At 49.6% G+C, this 14,549-nt stretch overlaps 2 protein-coding genes across 4 annotated transcripts in view; one reads left to right on the top strand and one right to left on the bottom strand.

Annotated features, from left to right (window-relative positions):
- Positions 1 to 595: 595 nt before the first annotated feature.
- Positions 596 to 10,278, top strand: LOC311318431 (zinc finger Y-chromosomal protein 1). Of its 3 annotated transcripts, none has more exons than XM_084449774.1 (7): positions 596 to 660; positions 3,180 to 3,276; positions 3,469 to 3,780; positions 4,013 to 4,162; positions 5,101 to 5,229; positions 6,800 to 6,943; positions 7,154 to 10,278. In XM_084449774.1, exons 2-7 carry the CDS (start codon positions 3,210 to 3,212, stop codon positions 8,431 to 8,433), a joined length of 2,082 nt encoding a protein of 693 aa, XP_084305900.1. In that variant the 5' UTR covers positions 596 to 660; positions 3,180 to 3,209; the 3' UTR covers positions 8,434 to 10,278. The 3 variants fall into 3 exon arrangements, with proteins under 3 accessions (XP_084305900.1, XP_084305901.1, XP_084305902.1); XM_084449775.1 differs by lacking the exon at positions 596 to 660 and adding an exon at positions 2,438 to 2,630; XM_084449776.1 differs by lacking the exon at positions 596 to 660 and adding an exon at positions 5,412 to 5,546 and having other exon boundaries at positions 2,488 to 3,276.
- Positions 10,279 to 12,082: 1,804 nt separating this feature from the next.
- The window catches only part of LOC311318982 (lipocalin-like), a gene marked incomplete at both ends in the record, with an annotated part of 4,303 nt that continues 1,836 nt past the window's right edge, over positions 12,083 to 14,549 (bottom strand). The window contains 3 exons of the mRNA XM_084450416.1: positions 12,083 to 12,102; positions 12,203 to 12,304; positions 13,003 to 13,116. Of these exons, the coding sequence (XP_084306542.1) occupies positions 12,083 to 12,102; positions 12,203 to 12,304; positions 13,003 to 13,116 (236 nt within the window). The remainder of the gene's footprint in view (positions 12,103 to 12,202; positions 12,305 to 13,002; positions 13,117 to 14,549) is intronic.

Genomic DNA, 14,549 nt, shown 5'->3' with positions numbered 1-14,549 from the left:
GCCTATCTGAACAAAATAGCCATATAGTGTGGTAGGCATCTGAGGCACTGGCAGGCCTACATGCTGCCAAGACCATAATATAGTTCTCTGATCCTGATCATGGCCTGCTTGATGACTACCAAAGCCCATAATAGAGTTTGATCCTGATCATGGCCTGCTTGATGACTACCAAAGCCCATAATATAGTTTATGATCCTGATCATGGCCTGCTTGATGACTACCAAAGCCCATAATATAGTTCTCTGATCCTGATCATGGCCTGCTTGATGACTACCAAAGACCATAATATAGTTCTCTGATCCTGATCATGGCCTGCTTGATCACTACCAGAGACCATAATATAGTTTATAATCCTGATCATGGCCTGCTTGATGACTACCAGTCTGATTTCCAGACCCCTTCCGCATTTTCCTACATCTCTCCGGCTGTGACGCGCCGTGCTGACGGCGGCCTGGGTGCTGGCGGAGCTGGGGGGGCTGGAGGATCTGGGTTAACCTGGAGCTCCGAGAGACGAGCGGCCCCTCCCTCCCTCCTGCCCCGGCGGCCAGCCCAGCCCAGCCTGCTCAAACTCCCGGTTGAACCGAGCCCGAGTCTGGGGAAACCTGACGGCCTGGCTTACCGACACACGAATAGAGGCCACCTCCTACGCACCATACTCTGGTATGCAATCTACTGTGCGCATACGCACACATATGGAAGATAGCAGTTGTGTGGTGTGTTTGTTGGGATATTGCATGTGTATTAGTCTGTTTTTCCTGTGTTAGAAGGGGACAGGCTGGGCAGGGTGGGGCCTTGGCCCAGGCCTCAATAGGGACACATTAGCTGGGCTAACCCAAGCTAGGAAACCTTTCTGCCCTTCTCAGGATCATCCATGTAAATTAGACTAAGATATTTCTTGTCGTTTTTCGAAAAACAAATGTTATGATATCATCTTTGCCTGTATCGAAGTTTTTTTTTTGTGTTCGCTTTTGGTTAAAATGATCTCGCTGTTTTCGAAACAAAATGGCGGATGGGCTTGAAAACAGGGACATTAGCTCTGCTTGTTCTGGCTAGCTTCTTCTAGCTAGCTCTCTGGTTGTTCTGGCTAGCTTCTTCTAGCTAGCTCTCTCTGGTTGTTCTGGCTAGCTTCTTCTAGCTAGCTCTCTCTCTCTAGCTAGCTCTCTCTCTAGCTAGCTCTCTCTCTCTGGTTGTTCTGGCTAGCTTCTTCTTCTAGCTCTCTCTCTCTGGTTGTTCTGGCTAGCTTCTTCTTCTAGCTAGCTCTCTCTGGTTGTTCTGGCTAGCTTCTTCTAGCTAGCTCTCTCTGGTTGTTCTGGCTAGCTTCTTCTAGCTCTCTCTCTGGTTGTTCTGGCTAGCTTCTTCTTCTAGCTAGCTCTCTCTCTGGTTGTTCTGGCTAGCTTCTTCTTCTAGCTAGCTCTCTCTCTGGTTGTTCTGGCTAGCTTCTTCTTCTAGCTCTCTCTCTGGTTGTTCTGGCTAGCTTCTTCTTCTAGCTAGCTCTCTCTGGTTGTTCTGGCTAGCTTCTTCTTCTAGCTCTCTCTCTCTGGTTGTTCTGGCTAGCTTCTTCTAGCTAGCTCTCTCTGGTTGTTCTGGCTAGCTTCTTCTTCTAGCTAGCTCTCTCTGGTTGTTCTGGCTAGCTTCTTCTTCTAGCTAGCTCTCTCTGGTTGTTCTGGCTAGCTTCTTCTTCTAGCTAGCTCTCTCTGGTTGTTCTGGCTAGCTTCTTCTTCTAGCTAGCTCTCTCTGGTTGTTCTGGCTAGCTTCTTCTTCTAGCTCTCTCTCTCTGGTTGTTCTGGCTAGCTTCTTCTAGCTAGCTCTCTCTGGTTGTTCTGGCTAGCTTCTTCTTCTAGCTCTCTCTCTCTGGTTGTTCTGGCTAGCTTCTTCTAGCTCTCTCTCTCTCTGGTTGTTCTGGCTAGCTTCTTCTAGCTCTCTCTCTCTCTGGTTGTTCTGGCTAGCTTCTTCTTCTAGCTAGCTCTCTCTCTCTGGTTGTTCTGGCTAGCTTCTTCTTCTAGCTAGCTCTCTCTCTCTGGTTGTTCTGGCTAGCTTCTTCTAGCTCTCTCTCTCTGGTTGTTCTGGCTAGCTTCTTCTTCTTCTAGCTCTCTCTCTCTGGTTGTTCTGGCTAGCTTCTTCTTCTAGCTCTCTCTCTCTGGTTGTTCTGGCTAGCTTCTTCTTCTAGCTCTCTCTCTCTGGTTGTTCTGGCTAGCTTCTTCTTCTAGCTCTCTCTGGTTGTTCTGGCTAGCTTCCTCTAGCTAGCTCTCTCTCTGGTTGTTCTGGCTAGCTCTCTTCTAGCTAGCTTTCTTCCATCATACATGCTAACGTTAGCTGCTTTCGTAACTGCCATTTGTTTACAACCTCTCCTCTGTGTGTTGTGCCGTTTTAAAATGCATGTTTGACTTTAACATGTTTTCGGACTCGTAATCACAGGGATGAGATGAGAACATGACCCAGGGCAGGTGGATGAATCATCCTGGAGGGTGGAGCTAGCTTTAACGGGATCTCAATTAGTCTCAGTTCCCTGGTTTCACAGCTGTCTTGTCCGAATAGGAGCCATTCTCTCTGTTGAATTGGTCTCCAATTATGTTTCCCCCCAAGGTTATGGTGTGTGTGTTGATTCCGGTTATCAGCCCGTCTCCAGACCGGTCAGTGTGAGCGGTGGGGTGACATGATCCTTTGTTTACGTGTAAACAAAAACAAACAACAACACTGGCGGAGAGTAGATGTCCAGTCAAAGTAATTCATCAATCAGACGTGTAGTTTCTGTCAATTCCATGAACCAGTGGATCATTTATACAATGGATCATTTATACAATGGATCATTTATACAGACACCCATGCACCGTCCCCTACACGCGCGCATACACACCGTCCCCTACACGCGCACGCGCGCACACACACAGCAAATGCATCACAGCCTAATTGATAACATGTGCGAGTTTGATAGTCTCACCTATAGAAATGGGGAAACGTCGACGAAAGCTTTGATTGGGATTGCTAGGTCAAGGGAATTGACCTGTCATTTTACTTTCAAGAAATTGAAATGTCCACGTTGTAGTTAAATAAACAGTTTTTCCCTTGTAATATGTTAAACAGTTCATCTCTTAAATTAAGAGCAGATCTAGTATGTCTTAGATTTTATTTGAGCTTCATTTGACCGTGATTTGAGTTGACTGATCATTTTATTCCACCAGCTCTGCAGTGACAAATGCAGTGTAAGGACAATGGATGAGGATGAGACAAGGCTTGCACTTCGTTCCCAAGAGCCTAAAATCATATTACACGGATCAGGTAAAGGGCTGGACATTTACCGCCATTCTCTAGTGAAATACCCAATCCCAGGTGATTGTGTCTTATTCCTGCATCTTGTCTGCACGGAAACAAAAACTGTGTGCCTTTTCTGAAGTGTGACTGTTTGCAAGTGTGCATGCTCCCGGGAGGCTGAGAGCACCGTGAACATCCTCTTGTTCCTGTGTCCCCCAGACGAGGGGGGCGCTGGGGGGGAGGAGTTTGTGGTGGAGCTGCAGGAGACCGTGCTGGTGTCGGAGGGCGAGGGAGAGGGGATGGCGGTGCACCGGTTCGCCCCCGAGGAGCTGGTGATCCAGGACGCCGTGGAGGACGTGGTGGCCGAGTACGTGCACTGCGACGAGGACGAGGACATCGCCGTGGAGACCTGCGTGATGTCCCTGGAGGGGGAGGAGGAGGGGGTCGCCATGGGGGACATCCCCGAGGAGGACGGGCTGGACCCCGAGCAGGAGGACCCTGACGGCTGTGGGGACTACCTGATGATATCCTGTGAGCGCCATCCGCCTCTGGGGTCAAGGGTGGCTTGTTTGTCAGATGCACATGATATGGGTGACATTTACAATGACATGCGTCTCTTCGCCACCAAACCAACACCCCTCTTTTTAAGACTGAATACAGAATCTCTCCCTCATTCTCACCCCCTCACACTTGTGCTCTCAAACGCTTGTGTTTTTTGAACTCATGTTTTTTCCATCACCCACTAACGCTGTGGTCTCCCCAGTGGACGAGGCAGGGAAGATGGTGTCCGACGACGGGACAGAGGTGACCGTGGAGGGAGCGGTGGAGGACCAGGAGGTGGAGAAGGACGAGGACGGCCAAGAGGTCATCAAGGTGTACATCTTCAAGGCTGACTCTGGGGAGGATGACATGGGTGAGAAGAACTACAACCCCCATCATCGTGACACTGACTGAAAGAACTACAACCCCCATCATCATGACACTGACTGAAAGAACCTCAACCCCCATCATCATGGCACTGACTGAAAGAACTACAACCCCCATCATCATGACACTGACTGAAAGACCAGAACTACAACCCCATCATAATGACACTGACTGAAAGACCAGAACTACAACCCCCATCATCATGACACTGACTGAAAGAACTACAACCCCCATCATCATGACACTGACTGAAAGACCAGAACTACAACCCCCCATCATAATGACACTGACTGAAAGGCCAGAACTACAACCCCCATCATAATGACACTGACTGAAAGAACTACAACCCCCATCATCATGACACTGACTGAAAGACCAGAACTACAACCCCCATCATCATGATACTGACTGAAAGACCAGAACTACAACCCCCATCATCATGACACTGACTGAAAGACCAGAACTACAACCCCCCATCATAATGACACTGACAAAGAACTACAACCCCCATCATCATGACACTGAAAAAGAACTACAACCCCCATCATCATGACACTGACTGAAAGAACTACAACCCCCATCATCATGACACTGACTGAAAGACCAGAACTACAACCCCCATCATCATGACACTGGCTGAAAGACCAGAACTACAACCCCCATCATCATGACACTGACTGAAAGGCCAACCTGTCACCTGACCAAAGCAGGTTCTTCTGAGTGGGGACTGGCATGTCTTTAGAGTGGGCTGGTATGAGAGGGAGCTCTGAACTGACCAAGCACAATCTCTGCTGAGTTTAATCACCTTTTTCTATCTTTTACACGTCTCTTCATAGAAATGTGAGGGCCAGCCTGTTGTGTGTCTCGTCTCTGAGTCCTTCTCTGCCTGGTCTGAACCGTTCCTCTGTTGCCTGTGGTCTGTAGGAGAGACGGTGGACGTGAGTGACGGGGACACCGAGAGCGTGGCCCTGGGGGACGTGTCCGGGCGGCCGCTCAGAGAGAAGATGGTGTACATGTCCGTGGGAGACTCCCAGCTCAACCAGGGGAACCACGGTGGGTCGACGCCCCGCTCCGCTCTCACCCAGGACGAGCAGGGCACAGGGGAGAGAGGATGTGCGTGCGGAGAGTGTGTGAACGCATGCACAGTATGTCTATGTGTGTGACAGTTTGTGTGTGTTTGTGTGTGTGTGTGTGTGTGTGTGTGTGTGTCGTACTGGATGTTGTGGACTGTGTAGGTGCGTCAAAGGTGTCAGATGAGGTGTACATGGAGGTGGTGGTGGGAGGGGAGGAGCCAGTGAGACGCGAGCGCTCGTACGACAGCGCGGCCCTCAGCAAGGACTTCATGCCTGTGGCCTGGGCAGCTGCCTATGGTCAGTGGTCCATTCAAGATCCACAAAGCTTTGTTGTCCACTCTTGGGGATAGACATTGATTTGGTTTCTTAGGCCCAATCCCACTACACCCCTGGCCGTTAGCCCCGCCCCTCTGTTTGGCGTGTTCACGTGTAGGGGGGTAGGGGAGGGGTGTCCCCAATCCTTTTTGGGAGAGAGGGGTAGGGCTTCCCTTCATGGCTTTCCAAACGGAGATTTTTCAGAGGCACGCTGAAAACCCAGTGTTAAGAGAAATCTCACAGAATTCCTTGTGAATCATTGGCAAGAATCTTGATTTAGAATCAAGATTTTAAAATTATGATAACCAAACCCCATCGTATTATCTTCGTTTAATGTCATTTCCGTTATTATAGACATTTTCTTTATAGCAAGCATAACAAATAAATCACTTCACTAGTCTGCTGATGTCTCTAGCTAGCTAACTTTCCAACTTTGTTTCAAGGCTGGTTTGTGCATGACAATCATGACAATCCTGCATTTTGAGAACATATTCCCATGCTGCCCCCCCCCTCAAGTCCAGCGGCGAGGTTGATGCACTTGTCATCACTCAGAACCGGCTGACCGGTTGGGACTCAGACCAGTTACCTACAGAACCGCTGTTCTGGAATGAAGCGCTGTTCCTTTTTTTATTTGATCGATTGATAGCGTGAAACGTATAAGTTGTGAGAGAATTGTGCGCGTCCATGCTTCTCTGTGTCCCTCTGATGAATGGGATGTCATTGTGATGACGCCATCGTACTACTGATGACGCATCAGGGACGGCGTCTTCAAGGGTTGTCCCGTTTCAGAGAGGGACATTTCAAACTACTACCCCTCGTAACTATTTGAGGAGTAAGTCGAAAAGTGAGGGGCACTCAAACAATGGGTAGGGGTCAAAATAAGAAATGGGATTGGGCCTTAGAGCGTAGAATACCTTGCTGTGCGAGGGGGGGTCAGATGGGGTGTGAGGGGGGGTCAGACGGGGTGTGAGGGGGGGTCAGAGGGGGTGTGAAGGGGGGGTCAGACAGGGTGTGAGGGGGGGGGGTCAGACGGGGTGTGAGGGGGGGTCAGACGGGGTGTGAGGGGGGGTCAGACGGGGTGTGAAGGGGGTCAGAGGGGGTGTGAAGGGGGGGTCAGACGGTGTGTGAGGGGGGGGTCAGACGGGGTGTGAGGGGGGGTCAGACGGGGTGTGCTCAGCTGGTTGTGCTCAGCTGGTTGTGCTCAGCTGGTTGTGCTCAGCTGGTTGTGCTTGCAGGCGCTGAGGACAGCGAGAGCTGCGAGAACCGGAACGGCGCCGCCAGCGCGCTGCTGCACATCGACGAATCAGACGGAGTTGACAAGCTCAACAGACAGAGGAACAAGAACAAGAGACGCGCGGAACCACGGCAGGTCCAGACGGGTGAGGAGGAACAGAACCGAGCTTCTTCTGCTAGTCGCTCCGTCACTGCTCAGCAGGACGGTCCGTGGGCCTCCGCAGGTCCGCCGGCCGCCACAACTCATTAGGAAACGCAGAGGATTTAGCTCGACGGTCGAGTGATATCTGTTTGTGTCTTGGCTTGGTGTTTTGCCGTGTTCTCATGTCTCTCTTTCTGGTTTTGTCCTGTTCCAGCCATCATCATCGGCCCGTACGGACAGCCTCTCACGGTCTACCCCTGCATGCTCTGCGGGAAGAAGTTCAAGTCGCGAGGATTCCTGAAACGCCACACCAAGAACCACCATCAGGACGTTCTGACCAGGAAGAAGTACCAGTGCACGGACTGTGATTTCACCACCAATAAGAAAGCCAGCCTCCACAACCACATGGAGGTTCACACGCTTAGCAACAAGGCGCCCTTCGAGTGCGAGATGTGCGGCAAGGAGTTCCACCAGCAGGGGGCGCTGTTCTCCCACCGGCTGCAGCATCACCACCGGGAGCCCAAGGGTGGCCAGGTGCCTCCTCCCCAGACCAATAAGATGCACAAGTGCAAGTTCTGCGACTACGAGACGGCCGAACAGGGACTGCTCAACCGCCACCTGCTGGCCGTTCACAGCAAGAGCTTCCCTCACATCTGCGTGGAGTGCGGAAAGGGCTTCAGGCACCCGTCGGAGCTGAAGAAACACATGCGCACGCACACGGGCGAGAAGCCCTACTCCTGCCTCTACTGCGACTACAAGTCCGCCGACTCCTCCAACCTCAAGACGCACATCAAGACCAAGCACAGCAAGGAGATGCCCTACAAGTGTGAGCGCTGCTTCCAGACGTTCGCCGAGGAGGAGGAGCTGCTGCAGCACAGTCTGACCCACGAGGAGGCCAAGACCCACCAGTGTGCCCACTGCGACCACAAGAGCTCCAACTCCAGCGACCTGAAGCGCCACATCATCTCCGTGCACACCAAGGACTACCCCCACAAATGCGCGGTGTGCGGGAAGGGCTTCCACCGGCCGTCGGAGCTCAAGAAGCACTCGGCGTCGCACCGCGTCAAGAAACTGCATCAGTGCCGGCACTGCAACTTCAAGATCGCAGACCCCTTCGTTCTCAGCCGCCACATCCTGTCTGTCCACACCAAGGAGCAGCAGGCGGCGCCTGACAAGCCCGAGGCCAAGAGGACCGTAGAGGGGCCGGCCCCGAGCGCCGTGGTCAAGAAGTCCGGAGGCGTCAGCTTCGCCAGCATCGCCAGCGTGCCCAACGTGTCGAGCGGGGGCAAGGGCCCCAGGGAGAGGCGCGTGTACCAGTGTCAGTACTGTGACTACAGCACCGGCGACGCCTCGGGCTTCAAGCGCCACGTCATCTCCATCCACACGAAAGACTACCCTCACCGCTGTGAGATCTGCTCCAAGGGCTTCCGCAGGCCCTCGGAGAAGAACCAGCACATCATGCGCCACCACAAGGACCTGGTGCAGGGAGAGTGACCCTGCCATTGGTCCATTCTGGTGCCACCAACCAACCAACCACAGCAACACTAATGCAGCTGCCGCCACCCCCACTGCATAATCACTGCAACCTCAGTACTGTGCCTCCGCCATTCAGGAGACCAGTGACCTTTCATATTTGTGTTTATATGTATGAATGAATGTGTGAATGTGTGTGTTCGTTTGTGTTCATCAGTTTGAAACATTAACAGGGAGTCTGCTTCATTCATTATTGCCCCTCAAGCCTATTTTTTATCTACTTCAAATGAGATGATGTGTACATACCAGTGGAAGCCCTGTGTTCATAGGTGACAGAGACCTGTACAGACTTGCACTTTAACTGCATGCGCCCTCTGCTGGAGACGGTGTGCATGGCAGGATGTGCGAGAGTCTCTGGTCTGAGCTGTTTTACTTCACAGCCAACAATCAGTTCTTATTAAAGGTATATACTTCAACTATTAAAGGTATATACTTCAACTATAGTTTGTATTGTCACACAAATGAAATGTGACTTACAAGATACTTGTATTTACACAGTGAAATGAACTTTGACTTACCGGGTGAAAATGACGAGTGAGAGGTTTTAAGAGCACTTGCCAATTTATTGTTTTAAGGTTATGAATGCAGTAACGAAGACAAGAAATATAATTCCAAGTTGTGTGTTTGTATGTGTGAGTGGGCACCTTCACCAGTGAGCTTGAACATTAAAACCTCCTGCCTACTATTGTGCTTTCCTCCTGCCGCCAAAACAACTAGAACTCTAGAACAACTAGCAAGAGTTTTTAACCCTTTCAATACGACCATCTCGCCGGAAAAATATAACATATATTTAAATAAATAAATATAAAAGTTGAAAAAAAATCTATAAAATTCCAACGCTTCCAGAAAGCTTAGAAACTGCGTTTTCTAGTAATATAGGAAAAATCAGATTAATATTCGGAACGTTGGCACTGTGCTCACTGTACTGAAAGGGTTAAAATCATGTGGAAATAATTCACAATCTAACAATATCTGAGCTTATAGCCATGTAGCAACTAATATAATAAACTACCAGTAGTGCAATAAGTCCTGTTTTATGTAATAAAAACCAATAATGTACTAAGTAGAAGTAGTAGTAGTAGTAGTGTACTTTGACACCATATTAGGTAGGTGGTTTTAATGTGTGTGTGTGTGCATGTGTGTGTGTGTGTGTTAGTTGGATTATACATCCATCTATTGTGCTTCCTGGTGTCCTGACCCTACTGTACGTCTTTGTCATAATTTTACCTTTTGTATTGTAAGATGTCATAAATGGTGTTGCTATAGACTCTTGCTAATGTCTCTGGAGGATCCAGACCGTCACTCTGCCACCATAATCCAACCCAAAACGGCAGTGGAATATCAGTGGAATATTAGACATGGTAAGGGCTGATCATGCCATGGCAGTAAATATCATTTATTCAAGAATACTCTTCATACCTATCGTTTACTCAGCTGGATCAGACACCTGTCCTCTCTGGAATGATGCAACACAAGGCCTTCAGCGTGGGGACGCACTGGGCAGGGCGGACACATCACCACTGACCCTACGACTACAGACTGACCTTCCGTTCCCATGAAGACCTGCCTCTGCCAGAGCAAAGGGACGCGTGTGTGTGTGTGTTCCCCATGACAACTGCAACTCAACTACAACACTGCTGGTATATTTGTACTCTGGCTTATCATTTCTGTTATTTTATATTTATTCATCATTTGAAATTTGTTGTATAGTTCAGTGTTACTAGAATTCTATGGGACGTAAATTATTGTTTTGTACACAAATCTGTAAAAAGTGTGTAGATGTAAACACTCACAGAGGAATTTGAACTGTGCTGTTATGGATGTATTTGACGTATTTGTTAAAAAAAGACAATAAAAGAAAAGTATTTTACCTGCATGTGTGTCTCTTTATTGATCTGCCCGCACATGAAGTTGGTAACGTATCTTACTAACGTATCTTACTAACGTATCTAACTAACGTATCTTACTAACGTATCTACTCAACCGCTGAAGTGTCCTCATTGCCCAGGATCATCAAACAAAGATGAGCAGAAAATATTCACATTTAGAAACAAGGTTACTGTCACGTTACATACAGACGCGTTTCCTAGAGCAGCCGCTCCCCACATCCTGGGCCTCAGACACATACTGAGAACCCTTCCTCATAGTCAAGCAGCCTTAGATGTAGAATGACAGATTACATGAACACAACTGAGAAACATTAAACCGTTTTATTCTAAGAGTTCAGAAACATCGCTGGATTTAGTAGCTGTGTATCTGGATTAAGTAGCTGTGTGTCTGGATTTAGTAGCTGTGTATCTGGATTTAGTAGCTGTGTATCTGGATTTAGTAGCTGTGTATCTGGATTTAGTAGATGTGTATCTGGATTTAGTAGCTGTGTATCTGGATTTAGTAGCTGTGTATCTGGATTTAGTAGCTGTGTATCTGGATTTAGTAGCTGTGTATCTGGATTTAGTAGATGTGTATCTGGATTTAGTAGATGTGTATCTGGATTTAGTAGCTGTGTATCTGGGTTTAGTAGCTGTGTATCTGGGTTTAGTAGCTGTGTATCTGGATTTAGTAGCTGTGTATCTGTCCAGGAGGCAGAGAGCTGTGGGCGGGGCTTGCCCATCACGTTGCGAGAGGGCTTGATGTTTGATGGTGGGGACCGTTGGGAGCGTTGGTGTTAGGGTTTGATGGTGGGGAGCGTTGGGAGCGTTGCTGTTAGGGTTTGATGGTGGGGAGCGTTGGGAGCGTTGGTGTTAGGGTTTGATGGTGGGGACCGTTGGGAGCGTTGGTGTTAGTGTTTGATGGTGGGGAGCGTTGGGAGCGTTGGTGTTAGGGTTTGATGGTGGGGACCGTTGGGAGCGTTGGTGTTAGGGTTTGATGGTGGGGACCGTTGGGAGCGTTGCTGTTAGGGTTTGATGGTGGGGAGCGTTGGGAGCGTTGGTGTTAGGGTTTGATGGTGGGGAGCGTTGGGAGCGTTGGTGTTAGGGTTTGATGGTGGGGACCGTTGGGAGCGTTGCTGTTAGGGTTTGATGGTGGGGAGCGTTGGGAGCGTTGGTGTTAGGGTTTGATGGTGGGGAGCGTTGGGAGCGTTGGTGTTAGGGTTTGATGGTGGGGAGCGTTGGGAGCGTTGGTGTTAGGGTTTGATGGTGGGGAGCGTTGGGAGCGTTGGTGTTAGGGTTTGATGGTGGGGAGCGTTGGGAGCGTTGGTGTTAGGGTTTGATGGTGGGGAGCGTTGGGAGCGTTGGTGTTAGGGTTTGATGGTGGGGACCGTTGGGACCGTTGCTGTTAGGGTTTGATGGTGGGGACCGTTGGGAGCGTTGGTGTTAGGGTTTGATGGTGGGGAGCGTTGGGACCGTTGCTGTTAGGGTTTGATGGTGGGGAGCGTTGGGAGCGTTGGTGTTAGGGTTTGATGGTGGGGAGCGTTGGGACCGTTGCTGTTAGGGTTTGATGGTGGGGAGCGTTGGGACCGTTGGGAGCGTTGGTGTTAGGGTTTGATGGTGGGGAGCGTTGGGACCGTTGCTGTTAGGGTTTGATGGTGGGGAGCGTTGGGAGTGTTTGATGGTGGGGAGCGTTGGGAGCGTTGGGACGGTGGGGACCGTTGGGAGCGTTGGGAGCGTTGCTGTTAGGCACTAGAACACTCACCTGGAGGACAGAAAGGGGTTTAAGATACATCTTTATCACATATTACTGAACTATCAACAGAGACCTTGACTCCCACATGTTTTGAAGAGAGAGGAGGTACCATTTATGGGGAGGATGGCGATGTTCTCTGGCAGGATTCCCACCTCCAGGGAGAACTGCTTGAACCTCTCCAGCAGGGCTGGACTCAGCTCGGTCCCACGGCCTGGAGGCACAACAGGCCGGAGTCAGGAGGAACCACGCATTCACCCCCAAGCTGCTCAGGAGGACCCAGATCTAGGGTGATACCCCTGGGGGGCACTAAGGAGGACCCAGATCTAGGGTGATACCCCTGGGGGGCACTAAGGAGGACCCAGATCTAGGGTGATACCCCTGGGGGGCACTAAGGAGGACCCAGATCTAGGGTGATACCCCTGGGGGGCACTAAGGAGGACCCAGATCTAGGGTGATACCCCTGGGGGGCACTAGGCCGGCAGGAATGGTCGGGCAGTTCTGATGTAGATGTAGTGTTTTACATGACTCAGATATAATGGGTACAGTGTGGCCGTGACTCAGATATAATGGGTATGTGTGGGTTAGGGTTAGATAGACTCAGATATAATGGGTATGGTGTGGGTTAGGGTTAGATAGACTCAGATATAATGGGTATGGTGTGGGTTAGGGTTAGATAGACTCAGATATAATGGGTACAGTGTGGCCGTGACTCAGATATAATGGGTATGGTGTGGCCATGCACTGGCGCTAGGATGTCGTGGCAGAAGGAGGGAGAATTATCTTTTTATTTAACTTTGATTGTTTCTTTTAAATCTGTTCTCACTGTATTTTTATGATTTATGTTTTATCCAACTCTCTATTGATTTGTATGAATGATGTTTTATAAATAAAATGACATTGCCATCTTACCATAGAGTTTATTGAGGACGGTGGAATCCCCCTCCTTGGTCTTGAGCGTGTGGATGAGGGCGTACTCGTCATACTTCACATCCACCACGCGCATGTCATTCTCATTATTCCACCCTGCAAACAGAGAATAACTGGGGTGACAAGACAGCGTTTACACAAACAGCAACTGACAGGTTTCTACTGTGAGTGAGTGAGCGAGTGTGTGAGTGAGTGTGTAAGTGAGTGTGAGTGAGTTAGTGAGTGTGAGTGAGTGAGTGTGAGTGAGTGAGTGAGTGAGTGAGTGTGTAAGTGAGTGTGAGTGAGTGAGTGAGAGTGAGTGAGTGAGTGAGTGAGTGAGTGAGTGAGTGAATGAGTGAGTGAGGGTGTGAGTGAGTGAGTGTGTGAGTGAGTGTGTGAGTGAGTGAGTGAGTGAGTGAGTGTGTGAGTGAGTGAGTGTGTGAGTGTGTGAGTGAGTGTGTGAGTGAGTGAGTGTGTGAGTGAGTGAGTGAGTGAGTGTGTGAGTGAGTGAGTGAGTGAGTGTGTGAGTGAGTGAGTGTGTGAGTGTGTGAGTGTGTGAGTGTGTAAGTGAGTGTGTAAATGAGTGTGTAAGTGAGTGTGAGTGAGTGTGAGTGAGTGAGTGTGTGAGTGAATGAGTGAGTGAGTGAGGGTGTGAGTGAGTGAGTGAGTGAGTGAGTGAGTGTGTGAGTGAGTGAGTGTGTGAGTGAGTGAGTGAGTGTGTGAGTGTGTGAGTGTGTGAGTGAGTGTGTGAGTGAGTGAGTGAGTGAGTGTGTGTGTGAGTGAGTGAGTGTGTGAGTGAGTGAGTGTGTGAGTGAGTGTGTGAGTGTGTGAGTGAGTGTGTGAGTGAGTGAGTGAGTGTGTGAGTGAGTGTGTGAGTGAGTGTGTGAGTGTGTGAGTGAGTGTGTGAGTGAGTGTGTGAGTGTGTGAGTGTGTGAGTGAGTGAGTGAGTGAGTGTGTGAGTGAGTGAGTGAGTGAGTGAGTGAGTGTGTGAGTGAGTAAATGAGTGAGTGAGTGAGTGAGTGAGTGAGTGAGTGAGTGAGTGAGTGAGTGAGTGAGTGAGTGAGTGAGTGAGTGTGTGAGTGAGTGAGTGAGTGAGTGAGTGAGTGGCCCAGTCCCAATGTCCACCCTTGCAGACTCGCAGACTTAAGAGCGCGCTCCCGCGAAGTCCGCGAGGGCTTAGGGGTGTCCCAATGTCAACTCGGCAAGTGCGTGAGGGCTCTCCGGCAGCCATTTTGAGCCCTTTATGGCCCCTTCCCGTAAGTCTGCATTTCTGCAGACTTAGCCCAAGGGAATTACCCACAGTTCATAGCGTCGTGACGTGAAACACGGGGTTACCTGAAGAACAGCCAATAAACAAGCACGGACAGATCAACCAACTGTAACGTTCACGTTACAGAACCAAATATGTTTTCATGTTTTCAGCTGGACTTGCTCATCTGCACAAGTAGCCTTATAATTATTTTGGTTTCATTATTTTCAAGTAACCCATGGGTTTGTTTAATGTGATTTGTTTACAAATATGTAGGCTATGGTTATAATTTACATCGATT

The sequence above is a fragment of the Borostomias antarcticus genome, assembly GCF_949987555.1.
Source record: "Borostomias antarcticus genome assembly, chromosome: 15".
Lineage (NCBI taxonomy): Eukaryota > Metazoa > Chordata > Actinopteri > Stomiiformes > Stomiidae > Borostomias > Borostomias antarcticus.
This window is presented reverse-complemented; position numbering and strand designations above follow the sequence as displayed.

What these genes read in the sequence shown, in the direction of transcription:
- LOC311318431 (XM_084449776.1), top strand. Translation starts at nt 3,210, where the DNA reads ATGGATGAGGATGAGACAAGGCTTGCACTTCGTTCCCAAGAGCCTAAA. An exon ending in GCTCAACCAGGGGAACCACG is followed by an intron (nt 5,230 to 5,411) that starts GTGGGTCGACGC and finishes TGGACTGTGTAG; the next exon opens with GTGCGTCAAAGGTGTCAGAT. An exon ending in ACCACGGCAGGTCCAGACGG is followed by an intron (nt 6,944 to 7,153) that starts GTGAGGAGGAAC and finishes GTCCTGTTCCAG; the next exon opens with CCATCATCATCGGCCCGTAC.